At 41.0% G+C, this 18,786-nt stretch overlaps 2 protein-coding genes across 2 annotated transcripts; both read left to right on the forward strand.

Annotated features, from left to right (window-relative positions):
* Window positions 1-253: 253 nt before the first annotated feature.
* EEF1AKMT3 (EEF1A lysine methyltransferase 3) lies at window positions 254-7,047 on the forward strand. The gene is made up of 3 exons (XM_039320607.1): window positions 254-473; window positions 5,708-5,819; window positions 6,562-7,047. The coding sequence occupies exons 1-3, from the start codon at window positions 288-290 to the stop codon at window positions 6,954-6,956; spliced, it is 693 nt and encodes a 230-aa protein (XP_039176541.1). The 5' UTR covers window positions 254-287; the 3' UTR covers window positions 6,957-7,047.
* Window positions 7,048-9,212: 2,165 nt separating this feature from the next.
* LOC120297686 (elongation factor Ts, mitochondrial-like) lies at window positions 9,213-17,977 on the forward strand. Its single transcript, XM_039320604.1, has 6 exons — window positions 9,213-9,364; window positions 11,082-11,225; window positions 12,450-12,578; window positions 13,978-14,100; window positions 16,799-16,883; window positions 17,352-17,977. The coding sequence occupies exons 1-6, from the start codon at window positions 9,269-9,271 to the stop codon at window positions 17,768-17,770; spliced, it is 996 nt and encodes a 331-aa protein (XP_039176538.1). The 5' UTR covers window positions 9,213-9,268; the 3' UTR covers window positions 17,771-17,977.
* Window positions 17,978-18,786: the final 809 nt, after the last annotated feature.

The raw sequence follows: 18,786 nt of genomic DNA on the forward strand, positions 1-18,786 counted from the left end.
ATATTCGTCTGCATGTTTTATAGCCCGGACTTCGTAAACCAGAAATTAAATCTTCGCGATGCCTAAGAAACACTTGCGAGGTGCGCCTCATTCTGAGCGGAATCAAAGCAGACAACCCGCCACAAGCACAATCACGTGGAGAAACTGAGTAAGATTAAGCTCCCTCCCCCTTTCCCCACTGGGATCCAATAGCTATTAGAGGCGCTGTCCCTCCTTGTCCAATCAGAATAGGGTACGCACTGTTTCCCGAATCGTTCTATGCTAGCCCCAAAGAAAAAGTTGGGAAGATGGCGGCGCTCGTCGCGTTGGAAGGTGACGTGGAAGCGGGTTTACAGTCGGTGTTTCCGCAGGAACTGGAGTTGTTTGCTGATGCTTTTCCTGTGCAGACTCGGTACCGGCTCTGCGGGCACGAGCTGAGCATCATACAGTACCACGGGGCTCGGCTGGGAGTGGCTGCTCCGGTCTGGGAGGCGGTGAGCGCAAGTCCCGCCTGGGACGGTCGAGATCGAGGGATCCTTGATGTTCTCCGAGTTTGGTTGTTAAACGTCTGCAAGAAAACAGCTTCAAGAGCACCAAGGATTCCTCATTTCAACCCTGAGCTACAACTATTCTCCTTTAATAGTCGAGATCGTTAAGCCTGTAACTAGCCCTGCTGGTTGGAGCAGATCTTTTATGCCTATATGGACATCACCAGACGGTCAACACAGAAATCAGATTGACCTGTGCTCTGCAGCCAAAGATGGAGAAGCTCTATACCAGGGGTAGGCAACCTTGGCTCTTTTATGACTTGTGGACTTCAACTCCCAGAATTCCTGAGCCAGCATGGCTGGCTCAGGAATTCTGGGAGTTGAAGTCCACAAGTCATAAAAGAGCCAAGGTTGCCCAGTAAACACAAGACCAGGAGCTGACTGTGGCTCAGATCATGAGCTTCTGGTTGGAAAATTTAGGCTTGAAGAAAGTAGGGAAAAACACTAGGCCACTCAGGTATGAACTAAATCATATCCCTGATGAATATACAGTAGAGGTGACAAATAGATTTAAGGAATTAGATCTGATAGACAGTGCCTGAAGAACTATGGATGGAGTTTTGCAACATTGTATAAGACAGTGGTTCTCAACCTTTTTAATGCCGCGACCCCCAACTGGTCGTAAGTCGAAGACTACTCAACCGGTCGAGGACTACTCAACTGGTGCAGCACCGTTTGCAGAATGGGACTTTTGGCGGGCTCAGCAGGGCAGAGACAGCCTGGACAATTCCTATTGGCTTTTGAAACCCAATAGAATTAGACTCTATTCAAGAGAGTCTATTCTATTGGCTTTCAAAAGCCAATAGAATAAAAGGGAGTAGCACAGCTAAGAAAAAGGGGGGGGGGAAATGGCAGACTGCGTTGTTTGGTGACCCCCGTGAAATGGTCGTTCAACCCCAAATGGGGTCCTGACCCACAGGTTGAGAACCACTGGTATAAGAGGTAGCAACTAAAACCATCCCAAAGGGAAAAAAAAATGCAAGAAAGCAAAATGGCTGTCTGAGGAAGCTTTGCAAATGGCTGAGGAAAGAAGTGAAGCGAAAGGTAAGGGAGAAAGAGAAAGATACACCCAGTTGAATGCAGAATTCCAGAGAATAGCTAGAAGAGATAAGAATGCCCTCTTAAATGAACAGTGCAGAGAAATAGAAGAAAACAATAGAATAGGGAGAACCAGAGATCTCTTCAAGAAAATTGGAGATATAAAGGGAACGTTTCATGCAAAAATGGGCATGATAAAGGACCAAAATGGCAGGGACCTAATAGGCAGAAGAGATTAAGAACAGGTGGCAAAATTACACAGAAGAACTATACAAGAACGAGCTTAGTGTCCCTGATAACCACAATGGGGTAGTCACTGACCTGGAGCCAGACATCCTAGAATATGAAATGAAATGGGCCTTAAGAAAGCTGAGCAACAACAAAACTAATGAAGGTGACAGTATTCCAGCTGAGCTATTCAAAATCTTAAAAGACGATGCAGTAAAAGTGCTACACTCAATTTGCCAGCAAATTTGGAAAACTCAACAGTGGCCAGAGGATTGGGAAAGGTCAGTTTACATTCCAATTCCAAAGAAAGGCAATGCCAAAGAATGTTCAAACTATTGCACCATTACACTCATTTCACATGCAAATAAAGTTATGCTTAAAATCCTACAAGCTGGATTCCAGCAGTATGTAGATCGAGAACTTTCAGAAGTACAGGCAGGATTTCGAAGAGGCAGAGGAACTAAAGATCAAATTGCCACTATACGCTGGATCATGGAGAAAGCTAGGGAGTTCCAGAAAAACATCTGCTTCATTGACTATGCTAAAGCCTTTGATTGTGTGGATCACAACAAATTGTGGCAAGTTCTTAAAGAGATGGGAGTACCAGACCATCTTATTTGTCTCTTGAGAAACCTATATGCGGGTCAAGAAGCAACAGTGAGAACTGGACACGGAACCACTGATTGATTCACAATTGGAAAAGGAATCCGGCAAGGCTGTATTCTGTCGCCCTGCCTATTTAACTTATATGCAGAGCACATCATGAGAAATGCAGGACTAGATGAATCAAAAGTTGGAATTAAGATTGCCGGGAGAAATATCAACAACCTAAGATATGCAGATGATACCACTCTAATGGCAGAAAGTGAAGAACTAAAGAGCCTCTTGATGTGGGTGAAGTAGGAGAGTGCAAACATTGGCTTGAAACTCAACATTAAGAAAACCAAGATCATGGCAGCCGGCCCTCTCAATTCCTGGCAAATAGATGGGGAAGAAATGGAGGTAGTGACAGATGTTATTTTTCTGGGCTCAAAGATCACCTCACATGGGGACTGCAGCCAAGAAATTAAAAGACGCTTGCTCCTGGGGAGGAAAGCTATGGCAAATCTAGACAGCATACTAAAAAGCAGAGACATCACCCTGCCAACAAAAGTATGTATAGTCAGGGCCATAGTTTTTCCCAGTTGCAATGTATGGCTGTGAAAGTTGGACCATAAGAAAGGCTGAGCGCCAAAGAATTGAGGCCTTTGAACTATGGTGCTGGAGAAGACTCCTGTGAGTCTCCTGGACTGCAAGGCAATCAAACCGGTCAGTCCTAGAGAAGATCAACCCTGACTGCTCTTTAGAAGGCCAGATCCTGAAGTTGAAACTCAAGTACTTTGGCTACCTAATGACAAGGAAGGACTCACTGGAGAGGAGCCTAATGCTGGGAAAGATTGAGGGCAATAGAAGAAAGGGATGAGACAAGAGAATGAGGTGGCTGGATGGAGTCACTGAAGCAGTAGGCATGAGCTTAAATCAGTGGTTCTCAACCTTTTTATACCAGCAACCCCGATCATAAGCATGCGCGGCGGCGCCCCCTGCCCCGCCCCCATGCATAGCGCGCATGCGCGGGGCACCCACATGTGCGGCGGCGCCGCATGTGCGGCTGCATGCACAGCTGCATGCACGGCAGCGCCCCATTCGCAGTGTGCATGCGCAGCAATGCCCATGCGCAGTGCGCATGCACGGCGCAGCACTGCGCGGTGCGCATGCGCGGTGCAGCACTGCGCGGTGCGCATGCGTGGCACTGTGCGCATGCACGGTGCCCCCTGCACCGGCTGAGGAAAAAAAATGGCGGACAAAATGGTGGATCGCGTTGTTTGGCAACCCCCGTGAAATGGTCGTTCGACCCCAAATGGGGTCGCGACCCACAGGTTGAGAACCGCTGGCTTAAATGGACTCCAGAAGATGGTAGAGGACAGGAAGGCCTGGAGGAACGTTGTCCATGGGGTCGCGAGGGTCGGACATGACTTCGCAACTAACAACAAATAAGTAATTGGCAGAACAAAGAAAGTTTGGGCATTTTAAAGTCTTAACAATTTATGATCATTCCCAGGAGTCGCTGGTTTGTTTCAACAAAAACCCCAGCAACGCCTTAACAACATGAATATTGAAGCTTTTGTATTCCCATTTCGTTACCGTAAATACATGAAGTGATCTGGTTTTAAAGGGGTCAATGAGGATTTGGCATCCCTTACATGCACATATTTAGCTCCCTTTATTACCTCTTTTCCTCAGTTGGCTTAGTTTCGAAGCTGGATTGCTCCATAGGGTTAATACATGGAAAATAATACAAAAATTCACTACAAGAAGAAACGAACATAATTGTACCAGTTTCTTTAGGGCTGCTTAATATATTTTGGTATATCATTTGCCTCATTTCTCAGTGCATATTCAGATCTGTGTCTCGATTTTATGTCTAATATAAGACGTGTGCTTGGCATGTGATGATCCAGAACAATTTAATATGTTTGTGCAAGTATTTTCATAACACTGTTCTATTTGATTGGGACTTAAAACCAAAGTAAACATAAAAACAAAAACAAAGAAAAAGTCATAATGCTAAAATAACTTCTGAATCAGCAGAGTCCATTATAATGAATAATAAAAAGTCAAGCCCTGCTATCAAATTTGCTTAACTTTATGTATTTATATCTTAATGGTCACATTAGCACCTCTGAGTTAGCATATCACTACTCTGAAGGTCTAAGGATAAAGGATATCTCAGATAAAGATGCATCATGATTGTTTGCAATGGGAGTACAATAGAGAGGTGCTGAAATATATAGCAATGTCAATGAGTTACAAATGTGGATCTAATGTCAAAGTGCATGGACAAAAGGGCGATGTTTACACTATGGCATTAATTTATGCCATTTTTTCATTATCATGGTTACCTGCAGACAGCAGTGGGGTACCCACCTAGGGGTAAGCTGAGATAAAAGTGCCAAAGGGAGGAAAGAATGTCTGGATAAACAGCAAGGCCAGGATGAATATATGAAAGAGGAGGTAATTGCATAAGAACAATAAGAGAAAGGACTAAAGGAAGATATTGTATTGTACATAACCTTGTACAAGGTATATTTAGTTATAAGGAACACATAAGGTATAGACTCTATTCATTTAGAAAAATATGAACATCATGGAATCATATTTTTACTTGAAGAAAAAAAACTAGAAAAAGATCAATCCAATATACGTATAATATTTGGTGGTAAATAGAATTTTTCATAGATTTATTACATTCTAGATATAAACTCTGATGTGATCACTTGAGATGAAAGAGCACCTAGAAGAGCCACAAGAAGCATGGATGAACAAAGACATCAAGTCAGATTAACTGTTCCTCTAAGCCAGGGTTGAATAGAGGTCTGGCTGGAATAGACCAGGGATGTCCAACCTTGGCAACTTTAAGACCTATGGACTTCAAATTCCAGATTTCCCCAGCCTGCACCCCTGGATTAGACTAAGACCCTATCTCATCCAGCATTCTGTATTATACAGTGGCCAGCCAGATGTGTCTGGAAAAGATCTCCCATTTTCCAATTGGCAGCACCATCCTCAGAGTTTCAGATATTCTGGGAAAATATTGTTTCTCAGAATTTGACAGAAATAAATTTTGCAAGTAATAACTTGTGATGTACAGGGTGATGAAACAGAAGGATGCAATGGAAGGGAATATATTTATGTAAAAATAATTGGCTGCAAAACAAATGCTAAAATTTTGCCTCTTGGAAACAAAAAGCTTGTAGAATAGATGGTGTCCTCATCAGAAGTCTATGAAGCAAAATGAATTTATATACGCGTACTGATCTATTAATTTTTTGTTTGAATATTTCATTCTAAAATGCTATTCCCTCATGTTTTTTAAGGCTCTAACTCTCTGTGAATATTTTGAAGCAAAGAAGATGAATTTTCAGGACAAGAAAGTGATAGAGCTGGGTGCTGGGACTGGTGTTGTGGGAATCCTCGCATCGCTTCTTGGTATGTTGAATTAACTCTAGACAAGGGTGGGGAAGAATAGTCTTCAATTTACGACAACAGTTGAGCCCAAAATTTCCATTGCTAAGCAAGATATCTTTGTTTTCTTCCCCTTTATAGGCAGTCCTCAACTTATGACCAAAAACAAGCCCCAAATTTCTGTTCCTTAGTGAGACATTTGTTAAGCGAGTTTTTCCCCATTTTATGACCTTGCTTGCCACTACTGTTAAGTGAATCACTGCAGTTGTTGATAATATGGTTAAGTGAATCTTGCTTCCCCATTGACTTTGTTCATCAGAAGGTTGCAAAAGGTGATCACAATGACGCCGGGACATCACAACCATCATACATATGTTAAGCTGTTAAGTGTCTGAATTTTGATCACCATGAGTATATCCCAATGACTGTGTGAAAAATGGTCATTGGTCACTTTTTTTCAGTGCTGTTGTAACTTTGAATGGTCACTAAATGAACTGTTGTAAGTCGAAAATTATCTGTACTTATTTTTTTTAATTATATTTATATGCCACTCTGTCTCGTGGTTGCATTTTGGTATATTATGCATAGAATTATTGACGTTTATGATGACGTTTGTCTGTATTTCTTCCTCTAAAGTAGAATAAAGGTTAGGCTTGAGTCAAGGAGAACAGATGGATCTCAAGGCTGCGCTTTTGTGCATAATATCTGTGGCCTGAATCCTTGAAAGCTTTTTGTTGTTCAGAGTTCCCTTCCTTTTTCTTTTCAGGAGGTCATGTAACCATCACAGATCTTCCTGTAGCTTTGAAGCAGATAGAGGAGAACGTCCATCAGAATTTGCCTGGACAGTGCATGGCACGAACCAGGGTTTGTGCTCTATCATGGGGTCTGGACCACAAGGACTTTCCTCAGAATTATGACCTCATCCTGGGTGCAGATATTGTCTATCTCCAGGACACTTACCCACTCCTGATAAGAACGCTCCAGCATTTATGTGGTGCTCAATCTACTATCTATCTATCTTCAAAAATGAGAGAGGAACATAGTACAGTGCTGTTTTTTGAGACTCTGCTCCCTGTGCACTTCACCACAAAACTCGTCTTTAGGAATGAGGCTGAGAATATTAACATCTACAAAGTGACCGGCAAGAATTACATGGGTTAAAGACTATCTTTAGTATACCCAGTGCCATGCTCATTTTCTATCTTTTTTTAAAGAAAAAAAAATGTGATTTGAGAATTAAGAATGGAATGAATTTGGTGTCTCTCGTTAATTGCTATAAGAACAGATCTGCAAACCTTGCAAGGAAGAACCGTGTCTGAGAAATGGCAGTCCTACGAAACATATATTGCCAGTGGAAATTTAACAATATGAGGCAGCCATTATCTCTACTATCTTCATCCCCTAGTGCCTAGTCACTCAGTAGACTTCACAACTTAAATTTTTCTGAGGAGAAAGAGAAATCTGTTATGTCTTTAGGAGTGTGTATCTTCTAGGGGTGATATGGCTTCCAGGGATGGCTCATTTTGTTTTTTGCAGAAATGTTCAGAAGTGGCTGTCTGAGGCACCAAATGGTTTGTGTATGAAAGAAGGCACATTAACAAAGATATGTTTTCTAGGTCCCCTAAGATGGTACTGTTGAATGAAAAGGATTCAGAACATGTCCAGAAATAATTGGACACAGGTGATCCCACAAATAATCTAGACCCTGCAGAATGACAACCAACACCTTGAATTGATGCAGAAGTCTACTGGGAGTTTGTGCAGCTCACGCAGTTGTGGTATTTTCACAGATATAGCAAGGTGGTCCATAACTACTATTGCTGCTGCATTCTGGTTCAGGGGTAGGCTCCATGTGATTTTCAAGGTCAGCTCCATGGAGCACATTGCAGTAGTGCAAATACAAGGTGACCAAAGCATGAGTGACTATCCTAAGGGCCTCCTGGTTCAGGTATGAATGCAAATGATGCATACGATGTATTTGTACAAATGCTCTTGATTGAGCAGAAGTTGAAAGCCTAGGAGAAATCCCAGACCTGCACACCAATTATGCCTGGAGCAAAACAACCTCACCCAGAACTAATGGAAAATCCCCAAATTTGGGGGGATGACTAAATCCCATAGCTACTCAAGTTTTATTAAGTTCAGTAGCATCACTTGGTTTGTCAAGAGTCAAAATATATAGCAATCATCAGCACACTTAGGATACTTGATCCTATGCTGATCTCACTCAGCTGGTTTGTGTAACTATTAAATAAGATTGGGTAAAACGAAGAACTCTATGGGACCTTGCAAAGTGGGACCTGAGAGACCAAGGAAGGATAGGATAGATGCATCACTTTTATCCCAGTCCTGCTAGAGGTGATCCATAAATATGATTAATGGCATCCTGTATTATACCTAGGGCGGAACACTATGAAAAGGACCTCCAAAGCTGCAGCTTAACCAACTCCCCCAAAAGACAAATTGTTTAGTGCTGTTGGATACAGTAACCACTTCTAGACTGAGGAGTTTTTTGTCATGACTAAAATCTTAAGTTTGTGCTCTATCCTCTTTCAGCAATATCATTTAACCTTCAGTAGGTCCTTTGAAAATCAGGCTCTCTGGAACTAAGCCACATAGGCACAATGTGATCCAAGGTGATCCACTCAATCCAAAGTGGCAATTAAGGCCTCAGTTAAACCACTAATCAGAAACTCAGAAACAAACTCAAGTTCCCTCTGAAATCCACAGGGATCCATAAAGCTTTCATAGGAATGAGGTGGAATCCAAGTGTTGGTTGTTGCCTAAAAGTATGAGTTCAAGAATATGCTAGCTGGGTGAAGTGAAGCATTTAATGTGTGCATTAAAACACGTGGTGCTTTTTCTCATTTTTAGAGGTTTTTATGTCTTCCTCTTTACAATAACTTACACAAAATGGAACATGTTTGTACGTGCCTGTATACATACACTGTGCATTTGTATTTCCAACACTATACTGTCCCATTCATAAGAATCAAGGCTTCAGTTGAATTTGTATACTGTATTTTAAAAGCTGCTAGTGATATATATGCCTTTTGTGAATAGATTCTTTATTGCTTATCTATTGTAGAAGATGTAATGCAGCAACTACTCTATTGCTGCATTACATGGAAGATATTCAGCATTATGTGGTTTCATGAACTAAAATAATTTTTATTTGTTACTTGACCTCCATCAATTAGTATACTGTAAATGGCTAAGTATTTGCATGATTACATAGTGTTAAAGTCCACCCATCTTAAAGTTGTTAATTTTGAAGAACACCAGTCTAAACCCAGCACAACGAACTGACTCTCTTTCCCTCTCTAAGGCTCAGCGGCGTTTTGCTTTCAATCAATGAAACGTCTAGGTAGATTAGAGCGAATCAGCGTCGAGGGAAGGAGGGGTATTCTGCGCGCGCGGCTTCAGCCTAAAGAAGGCCGGATCTTCCTTGTCGCATACCCGTACGGGGTTTGATGACGTCTAATTCTTGCGTCCTCAACATGCTGCGCGTTTCGGGGCTGGGGTGGACTCTGGTCTCCTTGCAAGCAAGGGGCGCTCTGGTGCTGCAGGTGAGGGGCGCCTGCCTGGAGGCGATGCCAAGCTGACTTGGTTTACTAGCAGGGGTCCTGCTTGTGGTCTGGTTTCATCCAGGTCCCTAAGACTAGAGCAGGTTGCCACGTTCATTTTTATAGGCGGAGACCCCTTTACTTTAAAACTACAGGCTTGCACGCGTGGGAACTTAGCGAGAGGGACTTCCCTATTTCTGCCTGCGATTCAATTTTCACTTTTTTTTTAAATTTCCCAAGACTGCTTTTGTTAATCTTTGTTTGTATAGAATGGCAGGATATAAATTAGTTTGGTGTAGTGATTAAGATACCAGGCTAGAAATTGGCCGGCTCGGAGTTTTAGTCCCCGCCTTGGGCATAAAGCCAGCTGGATGATTTTGGGCCAGTCCTCTCACTCTTCTCTCTCAGTTCCAGGGAGAATGCAAACCACTTCCGAAAAATCTTACCAAGAAAACCGCAGGAACTTGTCTAGTCAGTCACCCGGAATCAAGGCTGACTCGAAGGCACGATCAGTCAATTTAGTGACTCTCTAATAGGGCTTATTTGAAATTGGAAGATCTGGAAGTAGTAATTCATGTCCTCATCATCTCAAGGGTGGACGTATGCTTTTCTTAGGGCTGCCCTTGAAAACTATTTGAAAACTGCAATTGGTGCAGAATTATTGGCAATTTACTGGCAAGTAAGAGCTGCTACAGTCACATGACATCAGTTCTATGCTGCATTGACTTATGCCCATGTTAGTTTTAACCTGTAAACCTTGAATAGCTTGAGTTAGCAGGTTTCTCTAGGACCACCTCCATCAAATTGGATCTGCCCATGAATAAAGGCAAATATATATATGTGTCCCTGGATAATGCTGGGTCAGTCACTGGGACTAGTGGTTTACTCTTCCTTGGTAAAAAAGTAAACTTACGGTCCCTTTGACTGACCCAGGTAGGACCTTCAATCTTCCCACCCCATGTGAACACTAAGAGAAAGGAGCCTTCTCTCTGATAGGTTGCAGGTAGTCCTTTTCAACAGTTGCTTCTACTCTAGAAAACTTTCCCTCCAAAAGTGCAAATGGCCCATACTATGTTATTCTTTAGAAAAGTAGTAGAAACTGTATATTTTTGAAAAGGAGCTTTGGAGGTTGATTTGTATATTATCTGTTCAGGAAAGGGCTCATTGAAGTAGGATGTTTTATTGCAGAATTGTGTGTTACAGTTTTTAACCTATTATTAAATATATTGTAATTTTGTAAATGTTGTATTTTGTATTGTAAACTTCTTAGGGTAGTTTATTACAAACATCATAATAAAAGAATAGAAGTTTGTTCCCATACTCTTAAACTTCAGATTGTTGGGGAAACCGAGAGGTTTCTTTCATGCTTCCAAAGTCAGTTTGGCACTATGGACTACATATCTGCCTTCTTCATTCCTTCAACATCTGAGAAGAGCAACTCTTTTCTGTATGTTCTCACCAGATCATAAGACTGCCTTGCTACAGGTGAATTAGTACCTGCACATTCTCTTTGGGAATAGGCCTTCCCCAACAGAACTTTGTCAAACTTAGAATTCTGGTTTTATGTTTCTCTGCTAGAGATCATTTCTAGTAAGTTCAGTGGAATTGACTCCCAAGTGACTGTATGGGATCACTCTCTAATTCTTCTGCTTCATTTTGCCATACACAAATGGGTCAGTGGGAACTTCAAACCTTTTCATTTTGTTTTTCCCTCCTATAGCAATGGCATTTGCCTCGTTTCCTTCATGCTGGCATTCCTGTCCTGGCAGCAAAAGAAGTGCTGATGAAACTTAGGAAGAAAACTGGCTATTCCTTTGTGAACTGCAAGAAAGCCTTGGAAAAATATGATGATAATTTTGAAGAAGTAAGAATAATTTTTGTGTGTGTGACATTGTAACCCATATCTTTCCTTTTCTCATTCTTTCTTCTATCAACATGCTGCTTCCAGGTTCCAAAATCTTCTTTTAAAATATGAGTAACAGTTTTTGTTTTAAAGCAGCAGTGTTGTGCTTGCTGACTAAATGGTAAATCCTATTGACATTAGAGAATTTAGGCTGGAGTGAATGTAATTAAATCTGTAGTGACCCTTGTTTTTTCTTGCCTTGAAAATCCATCCATACTTTTATAAGCAAACGACTTATAAAGTCACATTTTTGTATATTTTCTGTAAAACTGACAACCTTTATACAGATAAAGTGTGAGCAGGCAGGGAAATGCTCAGATATAGAACCACCCACTGCTGTTCCTGCTGCTCTGAAAATAACATACATGGAAAAACCTGAAATGTGATCAAGGAACATTCCAGTGATTTTCTAACTTTCTGTTTACAAAGCATCTTTGAAATACTTCAAAGATCTATTTACCATTTTTGTAGAAGTATAATGAGAGAATACATTTGTTTTTATTTATTTATTTAGTGTATGGCGCATCATAAACAGACTAGCAATGTATATTAACATTTCACTTAGATAAGTAAAAGGTTAAAAAGATCTGTATTAACAGTTTGAAAACATTGGCTCATGAATCTGCTAAGCCCTCGACATTGATTTGGCAAATTCAAATAATATTCCCATCTCTCCTGTCATTTGGGCCTGAAAAGGTTCATTTTTTGTTTTTCATTGTCATGTATTTTGATAGCCAGGAAAGTCTACAGAAAAGTCTGGCTGCCAGAAATTGCTAGTTCGTTTAGTTCACACTGTCACACTATCCAGGGTGTACCATGAGGAGATGAACTAATCTCATACCCTAATCTAATATCTAATACTCCCTCAATTAAACAACATCTCTGGGGAATACGGGAAATGGGTATTCTTTGTCATGGTGCTGCCCTCTTGGAACATTATTACTGCCAAGATTTATATATTCCCCCTCCAGGGCCTTTTTAAGTGAGCTCTTAATACCTGAGTCTGTCTCTAGGTCAGGAGTTAGAATGAGTGGTAGCTCCCTTTGTTTTGATGGTTTAAATTATGCTTGTTCTTCTCTAGTTTTGGCTTCTGGATTATATATCCTTTTCTCTATATATGTGTGTATGGGTGGATAGATAGATGAACGATTACATTATCTCTCATTCTGGGGCTTGTCTTCAAAGGCTGAAATCTGGCTGCACGAACAAGCACAGAAGGAGGGATGGAACAGAGCATTGAAACTTCAAGGTCGGAAGACAAAAGAAGGTCTAATAGGGGTGCTTCAAGAAGGTAGCTCAGCAGTAATGGTAGAGGTGAGTCTTTCCTTTGAAGATTTGTTGGCCTACAGGCTGATTATGAAGGCCCTGTTTTCTCCCCCCCCCCCAGGAATTGGAGCCAGAATGTTTACAAAGATGGCATGAGGTGATTGGTGGGTGGATGGATATTTTTTATCAGGGCCTCAGTGCAATTTATTGTTTTAAGTAGATTTATTGAAGTGTACTTTTGTTCAGAATTTTTTTTGGCAGATGGGCTACTAGATAAATTGGTTTAAATAAATAAATATTAGACATCTTGGAGCAAGAATGGTTATATGGGAACTATATGGGGATATGCTTCCCTTTGACAACTGTATAGATCTGCTCTGCCTTGAACATGGTGTTCTTTGATGTTTTGGCCTATGACTCTCTTTGAAAGGGGTCTTCAAAATGTTCTACATTTGAACATTTAAAACGGTCTGCCTCAAAGTTATCTAGGTAGTGAGTTCAAAATGAACTATGTCAAACTTAAATTACTGCTTCCAGAACAGCCTATTTGAAATTCACGATGGGATAATGCACCACTGTTTTCTGACCACAGGCAGCAGGACTAGTGATCAAGGATAGCAAGAAGTGAACATTTGCATGATAGTTTGCTGTAATTCCTAAAAGCCCCCTTAGGTATAAGCTTGGAAGCAAGTGTTCTCTTGAAAAGCCACTTTGTTTATGTTTCCACGTAACACTATAAACATAAATACTTGCTTTTGAGCCTGCTGAGGCAATGTGGGAAATATTCCTGATCTTTCCCAGATTCAAACCTCAGGAAATCTAATTTATCTAAAATATGGGTCAGTTCACCGGTCAGAGGTTTTAAATACATGGCGTGTTTAACTTCCTGGGTTTTCCCCTTTGTTTTTTGTTTTTTTTTGTTTTGTTTTTATTGAGCAATACTGGCATTGAATGACATGATGCTGCTTAGAGTCTGTGTCAAAGACAAAGAAATATTTGCAATAGTTTGGCAGCTGTTTTCATTTTCTTTTAGTCTTGGGGGAACAGGCATTAGAGTACTAAGGATCCTTTTAGCAACCATTTTACATCCAGTTCTTGTTAGACTAGCACAAACCTTACAGCAGTGGGGCTGCTTTTAGAAGTAGGTCCAATATTAAGCTAATAATTAACTAATTATTTTGAACACGCAATAAACAGAGAGCTGCTTTTTGACATTCAAGTGTACACAAAGCAACAGTTAGCTGATCCATTGTAGTTTAGAATACAGAATATTCTTACAGGGTAAGGAAGAGAGAAGAATGCTGTTGTCAGATTACCAAAAAGTTAGGATCTCACTTTCACCCAGCCCTGGACTTTGGGAACATCTCAGTGTCTAGCTCTATTTTAACCTCTTTAGCAATATAACTGGTGGTGAGATATTTCTAAGTTACCCCTGCTTTTCTGCCAGGTAAACTGTGAGACCGATTTTGTGGCCCAAAATGTTAAATTTCAACAGCTGGTTCAGCAAGTAGCGATTGGAACAATGATTCACCATAAGGAGACCATAGACCAATCAAACACATATGCTAAGGTAAGAATGATATACACACACATGTATGTACAAACAATATCTGGTAATTTTGAAGAATTTGATACTAACGTTGCATTTAAATCTTCTTGCCGGCTGGTTCTTAAGGGGCACCTTCAAACAAAATTCTAGTTGGGCACTTAAAAATGTAGGAGATGTCAAAGGTAATTTTTTAGGTGGGGGCTGGCCAACATGGCACACGAGACTTAGCCTAAGAAACCAGTGCATTGCTGATCAGAAATAGGTATGTATTCCCCATACTAAGTGATACTAAGGTATCTCTCAGAAGTGCCTGCAGAAATGCAATGATTCTTTGGTATTAAATCCTTAAGAAAAATTGCCTCACAGCTCATACCTTGCATCCACTAAGCAAATGAGTGTCTGACATTTATTTATTGACATTTTTGTATATTGCTGTATTGTGAGAAAACCTAGAGTAATTTAGGCCTTTTCCTTGTTCACAATCATCTTAGCATGAATCCACCATTCTCTGTTTTATCTGTGTCTCAAATGTGTCTCAAAAGCTCTGGCGCATGTTCAACTCAATGGTGTATTAAATTCTCCAGAAAGCCTAAGAGCTTTACACTCTAGGACAGGGATGGCTCACCTTTTCCATGGCAAGTATCCATGATTGACATCTTTTGGTGGGGGTGATGGTCATAGTATATGGAGCAATGATGCAAAATGAACAGAATTTCTGTATAAAATGTTCTATTTGGGGAAGTTGAAAGGGCTTTTGTTGTTGTGGTTTTCTTTTTGAGTTGTGTGAAGAGTATCTTAAAATACACAGTTTTCACATGCTGCTTACCTCAAAATGCTATAAAGCATGCCACTCCTGTCAAAATCCAGCAGTGAAACCAAAGGGAGCTCTAGTTTTCATAGGCTACACATGCTTCTGTGTCTGTAGGCTCCTTACCTTTGCTGTAGAAAAAAATTAAAAGAGTTGTTGAAGTAGTGAAGCTGCAGAGAATTCTTTCTTGGTTTCTCAATGTCAGTTTGCGCCTCTTTAGATACTTGTTGCTAAGCATATGCAAGTGAGATTTTGAAAGATGCTTGGTTAATGAAGCAAACCTTAGTGCTCATTTTCCTTGCAACTTTTTTTTCTTTGGGGGGCATAATTATACTACATCCTGTGTTTGTGTTAGTCTCCTGTAAAATTTGCCATATTGCAGCAATAGCTAGGAGGACTTTTTAGCATCTCCCTATCCAGAGCACAGGTCTTGCATATGAACTTTATTGCATAATCAGCTTCTTACAGGCAAATGGATGGGGTGTCCTGATCCTGCACACAAACCTTGCTTGTGCATTAACATTCCTTTGCAAAGTCCGGTGAGATGGCGATCAGAGCAGCTACTTGAGCAACTGGGCTAAAAATGCAGCCTCAGTCCTCAGCCACAAAAACCTTCCCTTCAAAAAACACCTCAGCTGAGCTGAGGCCCTGGTAAATATAGACTCCCCAGCATCATTCTTGATAATGAGATGAGTGGCATCAGGGCTTTTTTTCTCATAGAATGCCCAGAACGGAGTTCCGGCACCTTTTTTGGATGGAACCTTGTAGGGTAGGCAAGGCAGGTTGTATGACGAGTGTAAGTTCTGGCACCTTTTTTTTTTTTTTTTAGAAAAAAAGCACTGAGTGGCATATACATTTAATAAAAGTAAATATGGGTAATTCTGAAGGTCTCTGGTATATGAAACTGTGTTTTTGGCCTCTTCATGAGGCAGTTTATTTTATAATGAGCTTATTCTTCTCATTTTTATAGTTAGGAATTAGAAGTTGTCGGGGAAAGTGCAGAATTTTCACACATCATCTGTGTTCAGTGAAGTGAAAAGATATCTAACAGCATGTCTCAAAGGCTCTGGAAATTGTTGCCACTTTTGATAGTGGTTAATGGCCATCTTGTATTTTTATTGGATGTCCTGTCACCATCCCAATCAAAAACTGGGCTAGAATGAAGGAGGGTTCCTTAGTAATTCTGTTGCACATTGCCTTCAGGGAAAAGAATAGCACCTACAAGTCAATTTCCTCCCTCAAATGCTTATCCATGAATGTCGTTAGACTTATGTATTTTAAATTAATTTACTTTTTAAAAAAAATGGTTCCAGTATATTACACTACATCAGGGGTCTTCAAACTTTGCCCTTTTATGACTTGTGGACTTCAGCTCCCAGAATTCCTCAGCCAGTGTGCCTGGCTGAGGAATTCTGGGAATTGAAGTCCACAAGTCATAAAGGGGCCAGGTTTGAAGACCCCTGCACTACATTAACTAGATAGCAGGTGGTCTTTTAAGACAATTAAATACATTTTAAGTTAAATAACTTTTACAAACCAGTAGCTGACAATTTCTGAAGCTTTCTAGATACGATTTGCTACAAGAGCACAACAGTCCTATGAAACAGTCCTATTTCTATTTGCGGGTGGCAAATTGAATGGGTTTGATGAAAGAGAAATACAACAAGACAATACAATAGAAGCCTTTTATTGATGTTGCTTGGGCACTGGATTACTGCTTCTTGCTGACATTTTGCTGCTGATGTGGTTTGCACCTTTCTCTTCACTCCATTTTTGTTATTCCAAATTCCTTACCATGTCAGAAGAAAAGCAATGCATATTGCCCAGTCGCTAAAACGAACCAGTCACTGGATTTACTTGGCAGGCTTTCATTAAAAAAATTAATTGACACCATGTTTGAATGTTTTGTAGCGTCTCTTAAATTCTGATGAGCTTTCTCAAGTCAGGACAGGACCAGAAGGATCATTGCTTACTGACCAACTTGCTCTGGCGATAGGTGAGTGTTTGGGGCCCAGTAATAGCCAGCAGTAGTCAGAAGGGAGGGGCAACAATTTCCTGTTTGCATGCACTGTTTTTTGCCTTTTCAATGGATGGAATTTATGATAGATGGACAGACATAATACCGCGTTTCCTTGAAAGTAAGACCTATCCTGAAAATAAGCCCTAGCTTGATTTTTTGGGGTGGGCCTAATATAAGCCCTACCCCAAAAGTAAGCCCTAGTTTTGGGGCATGGCGCACACCTAAAAATCAAGCTAGGGTGGAGGTGGGGGGAGTGGAGCTGTCTCACGTGCCCTGTTTCTGCTTACCGTTGCAGCCAGACCTCCTGTGAATCGACTCCTGCCTCGCCTCTCCGGCCCACTTCTTCTGCACCTTTAGTGGTTCACACTGTTCTCTCTGCTCCCTCTCTCCCCCCCCCCACCACCACATTTTAACTTTTTTAAAACTTTCTTTTTTCTTTTAAAGGCAAACTTGGTGAGAACATGGTTGTTAAGAGGGCAGCATGCATATCAGTGCCTGAGAATTTCTTCATCGGCTCTTACGTACACGGGTCACCCTCAGAAAGCAGCTCGTTGCTTTCCAACATGTTATTTGGCAGATATGGTGCCATGGTGATCTGCAGTTCCTCGGAGGAAGACCCAAAGTCCGACATGACGGAAATGAGTAGGAGGCTGGCCCAGCATGTGGTAGGTATGGCCCCTCTCTCTGTGGGCTCTCTGGAAGACGAACCTGGAGACGAATCCGAAACAAAGATGCTTGCCCAGCCGTACGTTTTGGAGCCAACTATTTCCTTGGGACAATACCTTCAGCCGACTGGTGTATCTGTGTTGGATTTTGTGCGATTCGCATGTGGAGAAGATCCAGAGTTGTCCGAATTGAGCTAGTTCCCAATTCCGCTTGGGCTTGGGAGCGATTCACAGAAGTAGCTGGTAATGCCAGTAATGCTATGTCTAAAGCCGAGAATGGAAAACGTTGAATGTCTTTCGAAAACTCAGAAATGGCTTTTGTGGAATGTGACCGACAAAATATGGCAGACAGATGTTAATGTAACAAATAAAGTATGAGTTTTAGTAATAGTAATGGCAAATGTATGAGGGTTGTGGCCTCTGATTCAAGCCTGTCATATTGTTCGCAGTTTTCCGAAATGTGACAAATCTGTTTTTATTTTCTGTAAATGAAATCAATAGGATTCTTTGAAACTTACTGTCAGCAAACGGCATATGTCTTTTGCATACCTTTAAAGCTTGTAACCAGAGTGACAGAATATGTATTTTACTGAGTAGTTAATAACTCGTACTATCCTGATTAATGACGTGTCTGTGAAGAAGTAAAATAAGAACAGTAAAGGATTCATGAGGGGGGAGGAAAGGGTGGATTTCTCTGAATGCCAGTGACAAGTTGAGATTGCGACTGACAGTCATCTGGAAAACACCAAATGAGAGAATTCTCTGTGAGGTAAATGGCTGAATCACGAGGAACAGAAATTCCTCATACCCCTTGGAAACTTCTGCAGCCCCTTCTCAGATGAGCACAGGAACAACCATCCTCAGTTGTAATGTGTTGACAGTGAAGACTAGAATTGCCACCTTGCTTCTATTCAAGTCAGTTGTTAAGTCCCTTTAATGTAGTTACTACCAATAGGTAAACTAAAGTCTTAGATTTTTCTTGCCTTGCATCCTCTGTGTCTGAAAGTGTCTGGATTAGCAGCGGTGGGGCATTGTAGTTGCCGTTCACCAGAAGAATGGCTCTTCTGCAAGAGTTTGTGCTTAGGAATTTGTTGTAAACTATGCCTGATCATTAGTAATTGGAAGCATATCAGGGAAAAAAAGCATTGCAGACTTATTAGAGATTGCTCAAGTCAAAGCTAGAGGAGAGATTGTAGAAGATTGCACTAAGTTAA

The sequence above is a fragment of the Crotalus tigris genome, unplaced genomic scaffold (genome assembly GCF_016545835.1).
Source record: "Crotalus tigris isolate CLP2741 ecotype Arizona unplaced genomic scaffold, ASM1654583v1 scf7180000023661.158680, whole genome shotgun sequence".
In the NCBI taxonomy this organism is placed as follows: Eukaryota; Metazoa; Chordata; class Lepidosauria; order Squamata; family Viperidae; genus Crotalus; species Crotalus tigris.